The 21,800-nt window shown below is 34.8% G+C and overlaps 1 protein-coding gene across 1 annotated transcript in view; it reads right to left on the reverse strand.

Moving 5' to 3' along the window:
- Positions 1-6,911: 6,911 nt before the first annotated feature.
- znrf3 (zinc and ring finger 3) overlaps positions 6,912-21,800 on the reverse strand; it is an 81,208-nt gene continuing 66,319 nt past the window's right edge. The window contains exons 5-8 of the mRNA XM_022664737.2: positions 15,864-15,971; positions 15,113-15,280; positions 12,291-12,393; positions 6,912-12,143 (exon numbers count right to left, since the gene is read on the reverse strand). Of these exons, the coding sequence (XP_022520458.2) occupies positions 10,426-12,143; positions 12,291-12,393; positions 15,113-15,280; positions 15,864-15,971 (2,097 nt within the window). The 3' untranslated portion in view covers positions 6,912-10,425. The remainder of the gene's footprint in view (positions 12,144-12,290; positions 12,394-15,112; positions 15,281-15,863; positions 15,972-21,800) is intronic.

The raw sequence follows: 21,800 nt of genomic DNA on the forward strand, positions 1-21,800 counted from the left end.
TTAAAAAATAAAAGTTGATTTTTAAGTTCAAAACTGACTAATTTCTTCTCTGGTCTGTTTCAGTTGTTGTAAACTGATTTAAGGGTAAATGCAAAAAAATACATAAGGCTTACCTTTTTGGCCATTTTTTTTATTATCATGTAGAGATTTCCAGCTTTTCTTCTCCTTAAACCAGTTTATAACTGCTTAAAAGTAATTTAATCAAAACTGAACTTAAAAATCAACTTTTTTTCCCCAGCAAAATTGCAAAAAATACCCAAGGCTATGTATGGTCTTACCTTTTTGGCCAATTTGATTAAAACAATATAAAAACATTTTTCAGTCCTGTTTTCTTAAAAAATACTTCTCTGGTGTGTGCTAAGTAGTTATAAACTGGTTTAAGCTGGACTTTCAAGAAAAAATGTCTACTCGACAACGAAAACATTGGTCAAAAAGGTAAGACTATATAGCCTTACAGATTTTAGCAATTTTGATGAAAAATAGCAAATCAATTTTCAAGTTCTATTTTGATTAAAAGTAATTTTGAGCATTTATAAACTGATTAAAAGGTGAACTTAAGCTGGATTTTCAAAGAAAAGTATTTGCTCCAAAAAAAATGATCCAAAAAGGATCATTTTGTATTTTATGTATTTTTGTAATTTTTGTAAAATAAGAAAAGCTTAATTTTAAGCCCTGTTAAAAGTATTAAAATTAAAAGTAACTCACTGGTCTGTTTTGAGTGGGAAAAAAAAACTGGTTTAAGGAGAAATAAAACTGGATTTGTAAAAAAAAAAATAAAAAAAAATAAAAAAATAAAAAAAAAACATTTTTACTTGAAAATGAAAAAAATGGTCCAAAAGGGTAAGACTATAGCCTTAGGTATTTTTGCTAATTTGGTTTATATAAACTAAAAAAAAAAAGTTTATTTTTAAGTTTAATGCTGGCTATAAGTACTTAAGAGGAGTTATAAACTGGTTTAAAGGGACAAAGCTGGAGCTGGAGGAAAATTTGTCTTTAAAAAATAAAAAAATTGAAAATGAAAAACAAAAAGGCCAAAAAGGTAAGACTATAGCCTTACGTATTTACACAACTTTGGTAAACAAGTAAAAGTTCATTTTTAAGTTCAATGCTGACTAGAAATACTTTAATGCAGTTATTAACTTGTTTAAGTAGACATAAAGCTAGATTTTTATTTTTAAAAAATCTTTACTCAAAAATAAATGATTTGGCCAAAAAGGTAAGACTATAGTCTTATGTATGTTTGCAATTTTGTTAAAAAAACAAAAAAACATAAAAGTAGATTTTTCAGTCCTGTTTTGTTTAAAACTTCTACTCTGGTCTGTTTTGAGGAGTCATAAACTGCTTTAAGTGGAAATAAAGACTTTCTTGTATTTTAGCTTTATTTGAAAATGAAAAAATTGACTAAAAGGTAAGACTATAGCCTTATGTATTTTTGCAATTTTGACAAAGAAATAAAAAGTTGATTATTATGTTCTGTTTTGTGTAAATTTACTTTTGAGCAGTTATTAACTGGTTTAAAGGGAAATAAAACTGGATTTTCAAGAAAAAATGACTTTACTTGAAAATGAAAAAAAATGGTCCCAAAGGGTAAGACTATATAGTCTTAGGTATTTTTGCAAATTAAAAGAAATAAAATAAAAGTTTATTTTTAAGTTTAATGCTGGCTATAAGTACTTAAGAGGAATTATAAACTGGTTTAACGGGATATAAAGCTAGAATATCAAAAACATTTCTTTACTAGAAATGAAAAAAAAAATGGATAAAAAAGTAAGACTATAGCGTTATGTATTTTAGCAATTTGGCAAAAAAAAAAAAAAACACAAGTTGATTTTTAAGTTCAATGCTGACTGTAATTACTTCTATGGTCTATTTTGGTTAGTTATAAACTGGTTTAAGAGGAAATAAAGCTGGAGTTTCAGAAAAAACTGTCTTTAAAAATAAGAAAAAAATGTCCAAAAAATTTTGTTGCAAGAAGAAGAGTTTATTTTTAAGTTCTGTTTTGATTAAAAGTATTTTTAAGCCATTATAAACTGGTTTAAAGAAAAATAAAGCTGGACTGTTACTTAAAAAAATTAAAAATAAATAATAATAATAATAATAATAATAATAATAATAATAATAATAATAATAATAATAATAATAATAATAATAATAATAATAATAATTCTTTACATGCAAAGAAATTGCAAAAAAATACATAATATAGTCTTACCTTTTTGGCCATTTTTTGTGTTGAGAAGCCGGACTTTCAAGAAAAAAATGTTTTGATTAAAAGTACTTTTGAGCAGTTATAAACTGGTTTAAGGAGAAATAAAGCTCGATTGTCTAAAAAAAACAGGACTGAAAAATCAACTTTTATTTTTTTTTTCACAAAAATTGCAAAAATACAAAGGCTTACCTTTTTAAATTTTTGTGTAAAGAATTTTTTTTTTTTATAAGTTCTTCTCTGGTCTGTTGTAAGTAAACATAAACTGGTTTAAGGGAAAATAAAGCTGGATGTTTTATTCTTATTTATTTTTTAAAATATCTTTGCTAAAAAAAAAAAAGATAAAAAGCTAAGACTATAGCCTTGCTTATTTTTGCAATTTTGGCAAAGAAACAAAAGTTGATTTTTATGTCCTGTTTTGTTTAAATGTACTTTTGAGTAGTTATAAACTGTTTTAATGGAAAATTAAATAAATGTGTTTACATTAAAATGAAAAAATTGGATAAAAAGGTAAGACTGTAGTCTTGAGTTTTTGCAATTTTGGTGCAAAAAGACAAATTGATTTTTAAGTTCTGTTTTGATTAAAAGTATTTTTAAGCAGTTATAAACAAAGCTAGATTGTAAAAAAAAAATGGATTGGAAAAAAATTAAAGTTAATTTTTAAGTTGAATGCTGAGTGTAAGTTCTTCTCTGCTCTGTTTTGAGTTGTTATAAACTGATTTAAGAGTAAATAAAGCTGGATTTTCAGGAAAAATTGTCTTTACTCGAAAAATTAACATTTTGACCAAAAAGGTAACACTATAGCCTTATGTAGGTTTTTAATTTTGTTAAAAATAAATAAATAAATAAAAATTGATTTTTCCGTCCTGTTTTGTTTAAAAGTTCTTCTCTGGTCTGTTGTGAGTAGTCAAAAACTGGTTTAAGGAGAAATAAAGACTCTTAAATTTTATGCTTTATTTGAAAATTAAAAAATTGGACTAAAAGCTTAAGTGTTTTTCCAATTTTGACAAAGAAACATAAGTTGATTATGTTCTGTTATGTTTAAATGTATATGTTTAAGCAGTTATAATCTGGTTTAAGGAGAAATAAAGCTGAATTTTGAATAAAAAAATGTCTTTACATGACGAAAAAAAATACATATTGTCTTACCTTTTTGGCAATTTTTTTAGCGTGTAGAGACTTTATTTCTCCTTAAACCAGTTTATACCTGCTCAAAAGTACTTTTAATCAAAACAAAACTTAAAAATCAACCGGTTTAAGGGGAAATTAAGATGGATTTCCACAAAAAAAAAAAAAAAGAAGTCTTTATTCGACAATGGAAAAATTTGGCCAAAAAGGTAAGACTATAGCCTTTGTATTTTTGAAAAAATGAAAGTTGATTTTCAAGTTCTGTTTTGATTAAAAGTACTTTTGAGCAGTTATAAACTGGTTTAAGGAATAATAAAGCTGGACTGTCACAAAAAACAACACACCTTTTTGGCAAATTTGGTTATTAAAAAAAAAAAAAAGGATAAAAAGGTAAGACTATAGTCTTGAGTATTTTTCCGATTTTGGCAAAGAAAACAAAAGTAGATTTTTATTTATGTTCTGTTACGTTAAACATACATTTATAAACTGCATTTTTAGGATTTCTTTTCCTAAATTTTAAAAATGGACAAAAAGGTAAGACTTACATATTTTTGCAATTTTGGTGAAAGTCAAATTATTTTTTTTTTCAGCCCTATTTTGATTTAAAGTAGTTTTGAGCAGTTACAAGGAGAAAGCTGGATTATCAATAAATAAAAATATAAAATAAAAACGCAAAAATACATACGGCTACAGTCTTACCCTTATTTTTGAGTAAAGATTTTTTTTTTTTTTTTTATCAATAATCCAGCTTTATTTTTTCATAAAGGAGTTTATAACTGCTCAAAAGTACTTTTAATCAATTTTGGTGAAAGAAGAAAAAAAATAAAGTCCTGTCTTTTTAAAGTGCTTATAAAAGTAGTTATAAACTGGTTTACGTGGAAATTAAGCTGGATATTCCAAAAAAAATCTTTATTCGACCAAAACTGGTCAAAAAAGTAAGCCTATAGCCTTTTGTATTTTTGGTGAAAAAATTAAAGTTTATTTTCAAGTTCTGTTTTGATTAGAAGTACTTTTGAGCAAATATAAAAACTGGTTTAAGGAAAAATAAAGCTGGATCGTCGAGAGAGGGGAAAAAAACAACAAAAAAATACATACCTTTTTTTCAAAATACCTTTTCTCACCAAAATTGCAAAAATACAAAAGGCCATAGTCTTACCTTTTTTGGCAAAAAAGTCCTGTTTTTTTGGTTTGTTTTAAGAGGAAATAAAGCTGGATTGTCGATAAAATGCAAAAATACAAATAAGATACACAAATAAGAAGTGGAAAGACTGTGTCGGACGACTTATGGAATGATGCGCTTTGTGTACATGTAGTTTAAAAGCACTTAAAGCTCACCTTCCGTCGTTTTTTCTTTCATTTTAAAATGTCTAGTTGTGGTCTCTAGTATGAATGAATGACATGTGAGCCGTTTTTGTAAAAAAAAAGTGCTCAGGTGTCTCTGTATAGCTCTTTTTTAATGGACTGTTTTAGGGGTGTGTCCAAAATGACCGGATTCCAGCTTTGCTCATGAATATTCATACATGCAAACAGCATGCAAATATCTCTCCTCTGATTGGCTAGGAGCACTGCGACGCCCCTCCAAGGTGGGCTGGTCTGTGAGTTTCTGCCTACGTAGGCAGAAAGATAATTCAAAATTCATTTTTCGGAGGGGGGGAGGGGGGATTTCTTTGCTTAGCTCCTGCAGACAATGGGGGCTGCAAAACAGTTTAATGTGCAGGTGTACACATTCAACTCGGAGAGACCTACTGTATTCCACAAAAAACAAGAAAAATCGGATTTTCGCGGAAGGTGAGCTTTAAAAAAGCAGCCGCTGATCCACATCGCATATCAGGAATGATGGAGAAAGTTAGACGGGGTGTTTTATCAAATTGTCCTACCTTGTCGAACCGTGCTGCCCTGATGTATATTTAACTGTAAAAATACAAAAGAAGCACTATTTTAGGGCATGTACTCAGTGAAATTCCAGTAGATGTACGTTATTAGATTTGGATTGCATAACATCATTGTATCATGGCAAAGTTAAGGCAAATAAAGCTAATTACAAACTGCTTTTGTGTTTATTTATGATAATAATTGTAATTTTTTGTTTCCATTTACACGTTTGTGCAATGACATTGCGTCCAGGTTGTTCAATGCACATAATCCCCCCTAAAACAGATTAATTATAGATAAAAAAAAACACGAGAAATAATTAAATTGTGTAGGTCAGCGCATGCGCAGTACCTTTGGGAAGCATGTAAGGATGGGTAGGATAATTCGACAGAACACCCCGCAGTGGCGTGGCCGCCGGGAGCGGCAGCGGTGAGAGAGAGACCTCGCGGTAGCGTCCAGACCGAGCCGAGGAGCCGGGAGAGGAGACGCGGCCGCGGCAGTTCGGGGGAAATACACACCGTGATGAAGGAGAGCAGCCGGGAGCAGCGGCGGTGGCAGAGACGGGGTGGAGGAGAGCAGACAGGTGGAGGACCGTGTCTGACCAGGTAACATGTGAGGTTGTTCAATTAGCAGGTAGAGAGGAAGTGACGTTAGAGAAAGTGGGAGGAGCGAGGGCGTGGCTCAAACTCCCCAAACTGAGTCATAATAACGTTACATAACTCCTCTAAACTGGTTTAAGAAAAATTGTTTTTTTTTTTTTTTCTAAAATTTAAAAATGAACAAAAAGGTAAGACTATAGCCTTACGTACTTTTGCAATTTTGGTGAAAAAATGAAAGTTGATTTTTCAAGTTCTGTTTTGATTAAAAGAACTTTTTGGGCAATTCTAAACTGGTTTTAAGGAAAAAATAAAGCTGGATTGTAAATAAAGCTTTTTTTGTTTTTTTTTTTAAACCAAAATTGCAAAAATACATAAGGCTTACATTTTTGGCAAATTTGGTTAAAAAAAAGAACTTTTTTAGTCCTGTTTTTTGTTTAAAAGTACTTCCGGTGTGTTTTGAGCGGTTATAAACTGGTTTAAGAAGAAATTAAGCTGGCTTTAAAAAAATAAAAAATCTTTACTCGAAAATTTAAAAAGTAGCAAAAAAGGTAAGACTTATGTATTTTTGCAATTTTGGTTACAAGTCTTACATTTTTGGCAAATTTTAATAAAAGGATTAAAAAAAATCATTTTTTTAAGTATCTCTCTGGTGTATTTTGAGCAGTTATAAACTGGTTTAAGGACAAATTAAGCTGGCTTTTCAAGAAAAAAAAATGTCTTGACTTGAAAAAAAAAAAAAAAAAAAAAAGTAGCCAAAACGGTAAGACTATTATAGCCTTATGTATTTTTGGAATTTTGGTTAAAAATAAATAAATAAATAAAAAAAAAATAAAGTTGATTTTTAAGTTCTATTAAGCAATTTAGAAGAAATAAAGAAATAAAGCTGGATTGTCGATAAAATGCAAAAATACATAAGTCTTAAATTTTTTTTTCTTTTTTTTTTAAAAGTACCTCTCGTGTATTTTGAGCAGTTATAAACTGGTTTAAGGTGTGAAAAAGTTGGATTTTCTATCTTTTTCCACACACACATATATATATATATGTGTGTGTGTGTGTGCACAAGGAAGCAGGTTTAAAAGAATGCACAGACAAAGACACACAAATCGTTCAATTGAATAAAACCATATAATTTTCAAATCTTTGTACACTTTGTTACAAAACTGTATGGTACTAAAATTTTAAAATTGTTTTTGGTCAGAGAATATTTAATCATCTTGTGTGCAATTACCATGTATTTACAACGTTTCATATTAGTGTTCTCCAGAAGAAAAAAAACAAAACAAAAAAACAAATCTCAAAACTTCTTCAGACACTCTGAACATAAGACATGGCTTACAGATAAATATATTAGTCAATAAATATTCAGAGAACATATTTCCATTTATGAACTGTGCTGCTATACAGATAAAGAAATATACACGGCATGAGCTCTAGCCTCCTTAACATCTGCAGGATGAGAAATGATGGAGAAAATAATTATATTTAAAAAACAAAAATTAAAAATATTAATTTTTTGTACATATTTTCTTTTATACAATCTTCTTAAGTGCTACGAACAATACAAAACATTTTAAATAGTGACTCAAGTACCCCGAAAACGCTATATTTATTTGCAGTACGTAAATCTATGCAAGGCAAGATTAAATTCTGTCGTGTTACAGCACTGTTATTATACTCAACATATAAATAGTTATTTCAGAACCTTCGCCTGTGTAAGCTGTAAGGGTACATTTCATAGAAACATCATAAAATATTCTGTAAAAAACAGAAAGGCATGAAGAGTGTGTGTGTGTGTGTGTGTTCAAAATTATTGTACGATTATGAATTAGCAGAATAAGTATAAAAAAAAATAAAAAATAAAAAAATAAAACACTGCATTCGAATCTCCTTACACCAGTTTATATACTTTGGCCTCTTCAGACAAACTGTTAGCTTGTGTTAAACGCGTAAAAAACATAAAATAAACAAAAAAACACCAATTAAAACAAAATAAAAGCAAACTAACGTGCACCAAATGTGTCAGATCATAGTTTTGAAAATTGTAGGTTACCAAAAATACTTATAATTACTTTGCAAGCAGAGGTACTGCAGCCCACAGCCAGCTAATACACTATACATCCAAATGTTTGTCGACACCCCTTTAAATAATTCAAAAATAATAAGAAACCACTTAAAAATGATGAGTTTCTTTGATTTTACCAAATAAAAAAAACGCTGGAATATAATCAAGAGGAAGATGGATGATCACAAACCATCAAACCACCAAACTGAACTGCTTTAATTTTTACACCAGGAGTAAAGCAGCATAAAGTTATCCAAAAGCAGTGTGTAAGACTGGTGGAGGAGAACATGATGCCAAGATGCATGAAAATGTTTTTTATTTAAAACCATCAGGGTTATTTCACCAAATATTGATTTCTGAACTCTTAAAACTTTATAAATATGAACTTGTCTTCTTTGCATTATTTGAGGTCTGAAAGCTCTGCATCTTTTTCGTTTTCTGCAAATAAATGCTCTAAATGACAATATTTTTATTTAGAATTTGGGAGAAACATTCAGAAACTGACGTAGTCTCATTTTTTCCAGAGCTGTATATATATATGTGTTAATAAATATTTAATTATTAGTTTAAACATAAAGATTGGTGTCAGAAGTGGCTTGTTGTGCTGTGTATAAACCCCCGACCACTAGAGGGCAGTGCTGTACTTTAGATTGTTAGATCCCACAATTCTGACTGGATTAAAAGTAAAAAAATATTTTAGTCAGATTTTATAAATATTATGTGTTTTTTAAACTATGATACTTTTCTGAAATTTAATTAAGACGATTGCAATTAAATAAATTACTTCAAAAAAAGCAGGGCAAACTTCTTAATTCACTAAAATTGAATTAAAAACAAAAATTAAATAAGCAGTGTCCCAAAAACATTTGTTTATATAGTGTAGCTTTCTGGAGCATCTCTGTTTGAGACTAGAGACGACCTAAACTTTGGTGTGGAGAACAGACAGCTCAGTAGTCTCCCGCTAATTTTAACCATAAAACAAAGAAAAAAAAAGAACAAATAAAAGAAAGAAAAAGAAGCTTTGTGATTGGTCTGCTTCTGTACTAATGAGATAATGACCCTGAGAGATAAAGAGAGAGAGAGGAGAGACCTTTTAGTGCCAACCTGTCCCATTCAACCATTATTATTATTATTATTATTATTATTATTATTATTATTATTATTATTATTATTATTATTATTATTAGGGATGCACCAAATATTTAAGACCAAATAATTTATTGTGCTATAGTGTTATACAATATTGTGCTGTTGGGGGGGGGGGGGGGGGTACAAATATTCAAAAACTGTTCAATAAATATAAAAAAATATATTTAGTATATTTTTTACTTAGAAATTGTTTTCCAAAAATACATGTAATTCAATATTCAACTTTAATATTTAATTTTCAATCGTTTAATTGTTCGAAGTAGTAAAATTATTATTTAGCCTAAAAATGGCAAAAAATAAGTATATATACTTCTGGTGTTTGGACGCATAAAAAATCTGTATATCAACTGGGATGTTTTTTTATTACTTTTTATTACTATATTTATTATATATAAACTATTAATTTATGAAAAAACTTGCTCTGTATTCAGATATTTAAAATTCTAATTATTATGCAATTAAAATTGGCCAAAAATCAAAATTTGGCAAAAAAAGCACTTTTGGTGTTTGGCAGAATAAGTTAAAAGACTGAATAATTTACTGTGCTATTCCAAACAACACTGTGGCTTTCTGGTTTGTCTGCTGGGGTTAAAAAAAATAGTTTTTGTAATTTTTTTAGACAATATATTTAAATTTATATAATTAAATTAATGGCAAACTAACTGGCAAAAACTGGCAAAAATTCATAAAAAAAACGTAAAAAAAAAAGTCAGTAATGTTTAGTTGTTTTAAGTGGCAAAATTCTAATAAAAATCTATGTGAACAAAAACAAAAACGTTTTCGCTTCAAAATTTCAATTCCGGTGCATCCCTATTTTATTATTATTATTCTCGAAAAATGCTTGAAATGCTGTGTTTTGGTTTATTTTTTTTATCTACATGGTAGTAACGTTTTCCGAGCTGAAGGTGCAGCAGACAGGCACTTGCATGCAATTCGGACTGAAATATGTGAAAAACAAACAAAAAAAAAAGTGAACATTGCCATTACAAAAAGCGCTTAATCCACGTTATCTGGAAAAAAAGAAAAGAAAAGAAAAAAAAAAAACTTAGCTGATAAACCAACAGTGTACGTAAAAAAAAATTGACCTCGAAATGCTAAAATCCTGAAATCCTAAAATCTTCACCATGTGGAATAATAAAATCGGTACTATCTGCCACCTCTGCCTGCAGCAACAGCATCTTGCATCTTTTGTGGTAGATGTGGCGGAGCTTCTGAATGAAAAGGCCACGGGAATGAAAAGTATAAACTATGATAAACTAAGATGATTCCACCACGTTTCACCTTCACCCCCTCCCAAAAACTCAGAACTTGTCGAGCTTGTCGAGATTTCTGTTTCAGAGAGCGAGGCAAGTGCTGACGAGTTACGGCGAGTCGTAGCGGTTAAACTTCGGCTTGTGTTCAGTTAAACTTCATAGACTGGAACCCTCGGGTGTTGCCTTGCTGCCCCCTTGTGTTTGAGAGATGCCGATGCCGCTGCCGATGCACTGCGAGGAAAACAGTGCTACTGCCTCCTCGCTCGGTTGCGAGGACTGATATGTTTGACCTCTACACTCTACACGTCCTGAAGCGAAAAACCCCTGGCTAGCACCAGAAGAAGTCCTGGTCTCCCGTTCCACCATCAACCGTGGAGGGAGTAGGCTTGTTTGTGTGTCCAAAGATAGTCCTAATTCGCAGTCCGTGTCCTCAGGGATTATCGGTATCCTCTGAGCGAGTTCGCAGCAGCCTTGCCCCGAACAGCCGTCACTGTCCGCTTGGGCGTACTGCACGTTAACGGAATAATCCTCAGCATAACGCCCAACACTTCCCCGGTGAACTTTCATTTCCGTGTAGAAGCAGCAAGGCAGTCCGTCGTAGCCGGCGGCGTGATCTGCGGGCGAAAGTCGCTCGACGCTGTAAAAGTTCTGCGAAGGAGCGCTGGGGATGCTTTGAGATTCTGCACCACGTCTGCAATGTCCTGCTCGGTCCCCTACGTCCTGTCCTTTAAGCTCTAGGTTGAGCGACGGAACCTCGAAACAGCAGTTACATGCTGGGTTACACGCTCCCCCTTGTTCCCCGCCATGCTCCACAGAACAGTGGCTCCTTTCTGCTGAAGTAGTGCCCTCAAGGGGTCCAGCTGAGGTAGTGCTAGTGATTTCCCTGGTTTCCAGTGAAGAGTGGCTGCTGCAGTTGGGTTCCAGGCTACAGTTGGACAGCTGGTCGCCGGAACCGTAGCAAGCGCCTACAGGCGGTTGCAAGAAGTCCGTACCCGCCGATACCGGAGCTAGAATGTCGTCTGCGGACGAGGTCGCCGGGAACCCCGAACTGACCTCGCCGGTCATCCCACGGCAGGGACTCTTGCTTCGGTAGACGTAGGGATCGTAGTCGCTGCTTAGCGAGCTCCGGAAGGTCGAACAACTCCCGTACACGCCCTGGTTGCTGACTTCCGTACAGTCCAACATGGAGTCGCTAGAAGAGCAGTGGCACTGCCCTGAACTGCTGCTACTGCTGTCGCTACCGGGACAGTCCGCAAGGTAGCCGCTACACACCGACCGATGTCCGTGGTAACAACTGAGTCCCGAGGCGCTTCCCGAGTCCCCCATTCCTCGGGACGAGGAAGCTGGTGCCATGTGCACCACGGTCGGGTAAAGAAGTCCCGGCTGGAAAGGCCGCCCTTGCCCCTTGATGTGGTGCGCCCCGCCAGGTTGACCCTCGGGCTGAGGAAACGTCAAGCCCTGGAAGTAGTAGTGCTGGTACATTGTCTCGTACTGCGAGAAGCAAGTGGCACGAGAGAAGTTGCGCCCGTGAAACTTGGGTCGCTTGAAGGCGTGGGGCTGGGGGTAGGGAGGTATCCGGTGCTCAAGGGCACAGTGGTGGGGGTTCAGGCTGTGGTCCAGGTGGAGGGCGGGGTAGCCCCGGATGAAAGAGGACTGTGCGGGGTAAAGGGTCTGGTCCGGGTGTTGGTCCACCGTGAGCACGGTGATGGGGTTTCCGTGAGGGTCCATGCTGGTTCGGGTCGGATACGCCGTTACTTGGCCAGCTCGGTGGACCCTGCCGGGGTAGTGGACCGGAAGCACCACCCTCTGCTGGCGGCCGTGGACCGGGTTCCCTGGGTCCATGCAGATGGCACCTGGGTTTCCTTTCTTTTGCTCTGGATGGGGGAAAATATTCAGAATTAAAGACTTAAACAAAATTCACTTTAATTTAGACCAGTCAAAACTTTGGGGACACTTGTCGTCTTTTTTATGATCTTATAGAGAATGTATTTATTTATATATGGCTTTATAAAGGGGCTTACCGATGATGTTGTGTCTGCAGTGGGGGCAGGTATGGTGCTGTAGGAGCCAGGGATCCACACACTTCTTATGGAACCGATGAGCACAGGGGATCACTCTCAGCTCCTGGTGGAATAAATAAGAAAACACGGGGTTAACCAGGGTCCAGAGATAATAGCTTTATTTTATATTTATGGAATTAAATTAAGTATATAGTGGTAAATATTTGGAGTATCTGTTTTTTTATAAAGAGCATTAAAAGCAATCTGGATTTTGGATCCAAGCAGTTCAGCACCCAAAAGCAAGGGGGCGCTAATTCAAGGGAAAGTGACACATGCACACACTTGTTATATAGGCAAGAAAAATGTAAGTTTATAGTTTTAAATTTAATAGTTTGTTTAAAGTTTTTAACACATTTTAAGTCGTTTTTTTTTCTTTTTATCCCCATAACCCTAACAGAGCTATGAGTAAATATTTCCAGTATATATTTCAGTTAGAGCATAAAAAACAAAACACAAAAAAAATGCAGTTCAGCATCTAAAAGCAAGGGGGCGCCAATATATTTGTGTTTACTAAAGATTTTAGTTTTGCCTTTATATTAAATCATATATATATAAAAAATATATATGTAATAAAAATATATTGCAGTATTTTATTAACATATCTGTTATGCACATTGTTGACTTTTTTTTTGTTTTCAGTTTTAAATACTTACATATTTTTATTTTGTTACTATTTTTTTATAGTTTTAATACCATTATTAATTCCACAATAATTCAAAATCACACTTCCATATTCATTTATTATGTCTTAATATTGTTTTTAATCATGTCTTAAATGTATTTCCTTTATTGCAATTTTATTCATTGTAATTCTGTTAGAAATGTCTTTTTCTAGCTGTAACAGCACTTTTTTCTGATTAATTATAATTAGTTAATTTTCCTTCTTTTAAATATACTGTTTTAATCATGTTTGAATCATGTTTGAATCATGCTTTTATTCTTATTTCTGAGTATTGAAAAACAGGGTAAAAAATAAGAAAAAGAAGAATAAAATACACAGAGAAACTGATACAGAACTACAGTCTGTAATTATTTTATGACTACAGACTGCAATATATGATGAGTGGAGCTGGAAAAACAATAGACAATGAAATAACGGGTGTATAAATCAGGGGGTGGTCGTAATGTTATGGCTGATGATCAGTGTGGGTAAGTTCAGTGTTTTTTTTTCCCGGCTGGTAAAATCATCTCTACCCCCACATGATGAATCATCTCCCTGCCCGGCTTTCCGCCGCCGCCGCCTTTATTCAGCAGAAAAAAGAAAAAAAAAGCCTTTGATGCTTTTCAGTCTTTTATACGACCACTTCCTATGTGCTGCCCAGGCGCCTCGCTTTGTTGTGTGTTTTTATTTAACGTCTCACACACACACACACACACACACACACACACACACTTAAACCCAGTGACTCCAGACTCTGTCCTGGAATGACTGAGACACAAACAGCACAACAAATTACACAATAAAAAAGCGATCAGTCACTCTTTAAGATCTTCCCTCATATATATACACTGATTTATTTTTTATTTATAATTGATTGTGGTGACGGACAGTTCTGGTGGAAACAGGAGAGTTGAGGTGCACATTGAATTCTGCGTGATTTGATCAGCCGTGGTTTTATGTTTTTTGGATACAATCCGGGTTAGCACCCGAACATCCCTTTCAGACAGCTTCCTCTTACAGCGTCCACAGTTAATCCTGTTGGATGTGGTTGGTCCTTCTTGGTGGTATGCTGACGTTACCCTGGATACCGTGGCTCTTGATGCATCACAAAGACTTGCTGTCTTGGTCACAGATGCTCCAGCAAGACGTGCACCAACAATTTGTCCTCTTTTGAACTCTGGTATGTCTCCCATAATGTTGTGTGCATTGCAATATTTAGAGCAGAACTGTGCTCTTACCCTGCTAATTGAACCTTCACACTCTGCTCTTACTGGTGCAATGTGCAATTAATGAAGATTGAACACCAGGCTGCTCCAATTTAGCCATGAAACCTAAAATCCCACACTAAAATGACAGGTGTTTCAGTTTCATTGTCCAACATCTGTATGTACATACAGTACCAGTGTACATCCTGGGCACACCTTCTCATTCAGTGCTCTTCTTTATTTATTTCTTTATTTAATGTATTTTCTACATTGTAGATTAATATTATTAAAGACACAAAAACGATTAAGGGACTCATATGAAATTCTGTAGTAATTCTGTAGTAAACAGTAAAAAAGTATTACTCCTCCACATTAATCTCCTGATCTAAACCTGATGAACTGAGATGGTGATTTGAGGTGATTTAATTAGGATGAGCAGCTATTGTTCAGCACCTCCAGAAACTCCTTCCTTCAAGATGCTGGGAAAACTATTCCAGGTGACTCTCCCTCATGAAGACACTGAGATTAAAGTACCAAGGGAACCCTACCCTCTGTATCGCTTCTCTGTATTGTGTGTGTATGGGGGAGCTGCTGGATAAACCAGCTACTGGGTAATAGCTTTCTCACCCATATTTAGCCAAAGGTTTTTGGACACTGCTCATCAGCCAAAGCCTCTGTTATCTACCATTTAGCCATTTAACCAAAAGTTTACAGCATAGCAACCACTCTTCAGACAGAAGCAGCTTAGCAACCATTTAAATTTTTGTAACGTTGTCACGCTTTTCCAAGCCAAACTTAAAGTTTGCTTATGAAATGTCCCTTTCTAGTTTTCTATGTTTATCGAAAGCTTCTTTAAATTCTTTAAATTACACAGGTTGTGACTGTTCCCAAGCTGTCCCGTGACTTTTGGCACTCACCTCTCCGTCGATGTATTTCTCCAGGCAGATGGCGCAGTCGGACGTGGAGCTGCTGCTGAGCGAATCGGACGCGGCGCAGCTGCTCTCGCGCTGACCTTTCACCTTCGCTTTGAACTTTCGCGTCTCCATCTTCTCCAGAGCCTGAATAGCCATCCTGTTCATGGAGCTCTGGATGGATGAAATACGATAAACAAAATATAAAAAATCTGAGTTATGGCTTCTTAAATTAATAAAATGATTAAATTTTTTCCTATTTTTTCCCCAGTTTAGCTAGGCCGATTGTCCCACCCTAGGAGTGATGAGGGGAAAGAGCGCCATCTACCCACCCAGAGAAAGCATAGGACATTGTGCTCTCTCGAGGCTCTGGCAACTGATGGCAAGCTGCATGACTGGGATTCAAATCAGCGATCTCCCAATTATAGTGGCAGCGCTTTAGATCGCTTGACCACTTGGAGCCTGCTTCTTAAATTAATGTATATTTACAAGGAACTTCATAAAATTTCTCCGTAAAACATTTTCTGCATTAATAAATAAGATACAAATATTATTAATTCAGAATTAAAACGTTATTTAAAAAAATATGAATGTACAGTTTTGAGAAGATTGCGCTGTAAAACTTGTTTTTATAATCTTATAATCTTTTTTTATATTTAAAAGTTTTGTATAATCATTAAAATTGTATATAAAACTCAGAAATGTGATAATAAATAAAAATCTGATCAGATATAAAATAATGTGATATAAAGCGCACCTGACTGCGTCTCTGCTTCAGCTTGATCTTGATGAGCAGAATGAGGCAAACCAGAGACACAACCACGAAAAACGCCAGGAAGATCCCCATATCAAAATACTCTGTGGGCTGCAGGAGAGACAACATCCGATTACACTATATACCATCTATATTCATACATAACAATAATTTACTAAATCATATAATATACATATATACTACAAAAACATGCAAATCTGATTTATTCCTATACATTCACATATATAGTAAAAGACTGGCCATATATAGGCCTGTCATGATAATTATATCATTGATATATCATCATGTAAATTGTTATTGTGACAGGCCTAACCATATATTTCAGACAATATAGGTATACTATATTTATACACCATTTATACACCCATACACAATTGTAATGTATAGAAACATATTGATTTTAGATAAATATACTGCCATACATCAAATTACTATATAATAACACTTAATCAAACCTACCAAAATCCACCTGTAAAAACTCACATTTCTGTCAAATGATTGTTTATGTTTGATGGTGGTTAATGTTTTTTTGATGGTGGTTAATGTTTTTTTGATGTGGTTGATGGTGTTTTGGTGATTGATGGTGTTTTGGTGATTGATGGTGGTTGATGGTGTTTTGGTGATTGATGGTGTTTTGGTGGTTGATGGTGTTTTGGTGGTTGATTGTGTTCTGGTTAGTTTGATGGTGGTTGATTGTGTTTCGGTGGTTGATGGTGGCTAATGGTGTTTTGGTGGTTGATTGTGTTCTGGTTAGTTTGATGGTGGTTGATGGTGTTTTGGTGGTTGATGGTGTTTTGGTGGTTGATGGTGTTTTGGTGGTTGATGGTGTTTTGGTGGTTGATGGTGTTCTGGTTAGTTTGATGGTGGTTGATGGTGTTTTGGTGATTGATGGTGTTTTGGTGATTGATGGTGGTTGATGGTGTTTTGGTGGTTGATGGTGTTTTGGTGGTTGATGGTGTTTTGGTGGTTGATTGTGTTCTGGGGTGCGTTTCCCGTACAACGACGGAGCCTAGCATTGAACTAACGTGGTACGATGCATCGTTAAACTAACTAACATCTGAAGTACGACCGTTTCCCGAAACCATCGTACTTTGTTGGTACCACAGAAGTCTGAACTATGTTGGTTTGAACCACCGTGGTCTTAACTAAGGTGTTTCCAGATGTGTTCGGCCAGACTTTCCCAGCAGAAAACGTGCAAAACTCACAATCTTTAAAATATTATGCCAAAAATATGTTACTAATGTATCATTTAGGCTATTTATATTGTAATTATCACCAGAACATAACGGACAACAATACTATTAATAAAATAACAATGAACTGCAAGTAAAATGTAGACAATAATTGCTATATATTAATTATTATTTGTAACAGACAGTGTTACTTAAAAAAAAAACATACACATATTTGCTATTGCAATATTTTTTTTAATAAAATAATCACCATTCTGAAGAAGTCTTATTAAAATGAGACATGAGAAATGTGTTACTCAGTGGTTCAGCAGAGCGCCTACAACGTGCAGCGCGCGGTGTTCTGTCGAATTGTGCAACCCATCGAGATGTGCTTCTCAACACCAGCGCCCATGCGTGGAAACATTATTTATTTATTTATTTATTATTTTTTTATGGTAATTCTGTTCTTTTTGGTTGCATTAAACAACCAGAAACCCCTTGCCATTATTTCTGAGTATTACAAATGCGTAAATGACAGCTGATGATAATGAAAGTAATGATAAGTTAGCAATAATAAAAAAAATAAGGTTTATAATCACCCTAATAACCCTAAACTGTCTCCTGATATTTTGAATCAGGCTTTCCAAATATTCTACCGAAAGCATGTTTAAATATGGGGCTTTTTCTAGCAATTTTATATTTAAAAATTAAATATGCACTAGGATAATACGGTTTGACAGGGTAGCAAAACTCGACAGACACCGGATGGAAGCCTAGTTCGAATCCCAGTCGTGGTTTTATTCTCTTAATGTTTTTTCTCATAATGGCAATTAATGTTATTGTTTTTTACATATATATTAATGTAGCCTACATATTTCTACGTATTTCCTGTAATATATTATTTAACAAATACTAATTGATAACATTTGTATAGGCCTAGAGACACGTTGTATTGGCTAAATAATAAATTTTCTTTATTCACACTCTGTCTGGCCCTGTTACCTGCAGAGGATAATTAGGTAATTCAAAACACCTGCTTATTGCATATCTTATTCACAGAGTGCATATAGCACAATGGGTTTAACTATTTCATAAATGTTCACAGCACAAGTTATCTTTACTCAAGAGATGCCTGCTTGAATAATTAACATACATCTTTCCAAGACTGTAAAATACATTTTAGCTAAAGAGCACTTCTCTTTTCACTACACTGAATTCATGTTTGCCAAATAAAGCTAAATGTTAAAGACATACATTAAAAAAAGGACTGAATTTTATTATTTTACCTGGGCGCACATGGGTAAAAGTGAAGTGGCTCAATTAATGTAATTAACACAAACATTAAAAAAATAGGTACACTTGATATCTTAAATCCTCGTGCAGCAATATTAATGTGATTTATCAGCTTTCTGTATCCTACCGTCCACCGTCTGCACTAATCACCAGCAACTAAGCTCTTAACGACAGGTCTAGAGCTGTAGTTGGAACGACGCAGCTGAACCACGGTAGTTGCGAACATTCGCTGGAACCACGGTTCTGGGAAACACCTGAGTAGCTTAACTAAGGTTCGCACTATGCAAGTTACTAACGTGGTTACCTCCATAGTTCCAACCACGCTTTTGGGAAACACCTGCGTCGCAGCTGCATCGTCCAGACTATGTAAGTTGCTAACGTAGTTAGCAACTACGCTTTTGGGAAACGTACCCCCGGTTAGTTTGATGGTGGTTGATTGTGTTTCGGTGGTTGATGGTGGCTAATGGTGTTTTGGTGGTTGATTGTGTTCTGGTTAGTTTGATGGTGGTTGATGGTGTTTTGGTGGTTGATGGTGTTTTGGTGGTTGATGGTGTTTTGGTGGTTGATGGTGTTTTGGTGGTTGATGGTGTTCAGGGGTGCGTTTCCCGTACAACGACGGAGCCTAGCATTGAACTAACGTGGTACGATGCATCGTTAAACTAACTAACATCTGAAGTACGACCGTTTCCCGAAACCATCGTACTTTGTTGGTACCACAGAAGTCTGAACTATGTTGGTTTGAACCACCGTGGTCTTAACTAAGGTGTTTCCAGATGTGTTCGGCCAGACTTTCCCAGCAGAAAACGTGCAAAACTCACAATCTTTAAAATATTATGCCAAAAATATGTTACTAATGTATCATTTAGGCTATTTATATTGTAATTATCACCAGAACATAACGGACAACAATACTATTAATAAAATAACAATGAACTGCAAGTAAAATGTAGACAATAATTGCTATATATTAATTATTATTTGTAACAGACAGTGTTACTTAAAAAAAACATACACATATTTGCTATTGCGATATTTTTTTTTAATAAAATAATCACCATTCTGAAGAAGTCTTATTAAAATGAGACATGAGAAATGTGTTACTCAGTGGTTCAGCAGAGCGCCTACAACGTGCAGCGCGCGGTGTTCTGTCGAATTGTGCAACCCATCGAGATGTGCTTCTCAACACCAGCGCCCATGCGTGGAAACATTATTTATTTATTTATTATTTTTTTATGGTAATTCTGTTCTTTTTGGTTGCATTAAACAACCAGAAACCCCTTGCCATTATTTCTGAGTATTACAAAGGCGTAAATGACAGCTGATGATAATGAAAGTAATGATAAGTTAGCAATAATAAAAAAAATAAGGTTTATAATCACCCTAATAACCCTAAACTGTCTCCTGATATTTTGATTCAGGCTTTCCAAATATTCTACCGAAAGCATGTTTAAATATGGGGCTTTTTCTAGCAATTTTATATTTAAAAATTAAATATGCACTAGGATAATACGGTTTGACAGGGTAGCAAAACTCGACAGACACCGGATGGAAGCCTAGTTCGAATCCCAGTCGTGGTTTTATTCTCTTAATGTTTTTTCTCATAATGGCAATTAATGTTATTGTTTTTTACATATATATTAATGTAGCCTACATATTTCTACGTATTTCCTGTAATATATTATTTAACAAATACTAATTGATAACATTTGTATAGGCCTAGAGACACGTTGTATTGGCTAAATAATAAATTTTCTTTATTCACACTCTGTCTGGCCCTGTTACCTGCAGAGGATAATTAGGTAATTCAAAACACCTGCTTATTGCATATCTTATTCACAGAGTGCATATAGCACAATGGGTTTAACTATTTCATAAATGTTCACAGCACAAGTTATCTTTACTCAAGAGATGCCTGCTTGAATAATTAACATACATCTTTCCAAGACTGTAAAATACATTTTAGCTAAAGAGCACTTCTCTTTTCACTACACTGAATTCATGTTTGCCAAATAAAGCTAAATGTTAAAGACATACATTAAAAAAAGGACTGAATTTTATTATTTTACCTGGGCGCACATGGGTAAAAGTGAAGTGGCTCAATTAATGTAATTAACACAAACATTAAAAAAATAGGTACACTTGATATCTTAAATCCTCGTGCAGCAATATTAATGTGATTTATCAGCTTTCTGTATCCTACCGTCCACCGTCTGCACTAATCACCAGCAACTAAGCTCTTAACGACAGGTCTAGAGCTGTAGTTGGAACGACGCAGCTGAACCACGGTAGTTGCGAACATTCGCTGGAACCACGGTTCTGGGAAACACCTGAGTAGCTTAACTAAGGTTCGCACTATGCAAGTTACTAACGTGGTTACCTCCATAGTTCCAACCACGCTTTTGGGAAACACCTGCGTCGCAGCTGCATCGTCCAGACTATGTAAGTTGCTAACGTAGTTAGCAACTACGCTTTTGGGAAACGTACCCCTGGTTAGTTTGATGGTGGTTGATGGTGTTTTGGTGATTGATGGTGTTTTGGTGATTGATGGTGGTTGATGGTGTTTTGGTGGTTGATGGTGTTTTGGTGGTTGATGGTGTTTTGGTGGTTGATTGTGTTCTGGTTAGTTTGATGGTGGTTGATTGTGTTTCGGTGGTTGATGGTGGCTAATGGTGTTTTGGTGGTTGATTGTGTTCTGGTTAGTTTGATGGTGGTTGATGGTGTTTTGGTGGTTGATGGTGTTTTGGTGGTTGATGGTGTTTTGGTGGTTGATGGTGTTTTGGTGGTTGATGGTGTTCTGGTTAGTTTGATGGTGGTTGATTGTGTTTTGGTGGTTGATGGTGTTTTGGTGGTTGATTGTGTTCTGGTTAGTTTGATGGTGGTTGATGGTGTTTTGGTGGTTGATGGTGTTTTGGTGGTTGATGGTGTTTTGGTGGTTGATGGCGTTTTGGTGGTTGATGGTGTTCTGGTTAGTTTGATGGTGGTTGATGGTGTTTTGGTGGTTGATGGTGTTTTGGTGGTTGATGGTGTTTTGGTGGTTGATTGTGTTCTGGTTAGTTTGATGGTGGTTGATGGTGTTTTGGTGGTTGATGGTGTTTTGGTGGTTGATGGTGTTTTGGTATATCATTGATATATCATCATGTAAATTGTTATTGTGACAGGCCTAACCATATATTTCAGACAATATAGGTATACTATATTTATACACCATTTATACACCCATACACAATTGTAATGTATAGAAACATATTGATTTTAGATAAATATACTGCCATACATCAAATTACTATATAATAACACTTAATCAAACATACCAAAAATCCACCTGTAAAAACTCACATTTCTGTCAAATGATTGTTTATGTTTGATGGTGGTTAATGTTTTTTTGATGGTGGTTAATGTTTTTTTGATGTGGTTGATGGTGTTTTGGTGATTGATGGTGGTTGATGGTGTTTTG

The sequence above is a fragment of the Astyanax mexicanus genome, chromosome 22 (assembly GCF_023375975.1).
Source record: "Astyanax mexicanus isolate ESR-SI-001 chromosome 22, AstMex3_surface, whole genome shotgun sequence".
In the NCBI taxonomy this organism is placed as follows: domain Eukaryota; kingdom Metazoa; phylum Chordata; class Actinopteri; order Characiformes; family Acestrorhamphidae; genus Astyanax; species Astyanax mexicanus.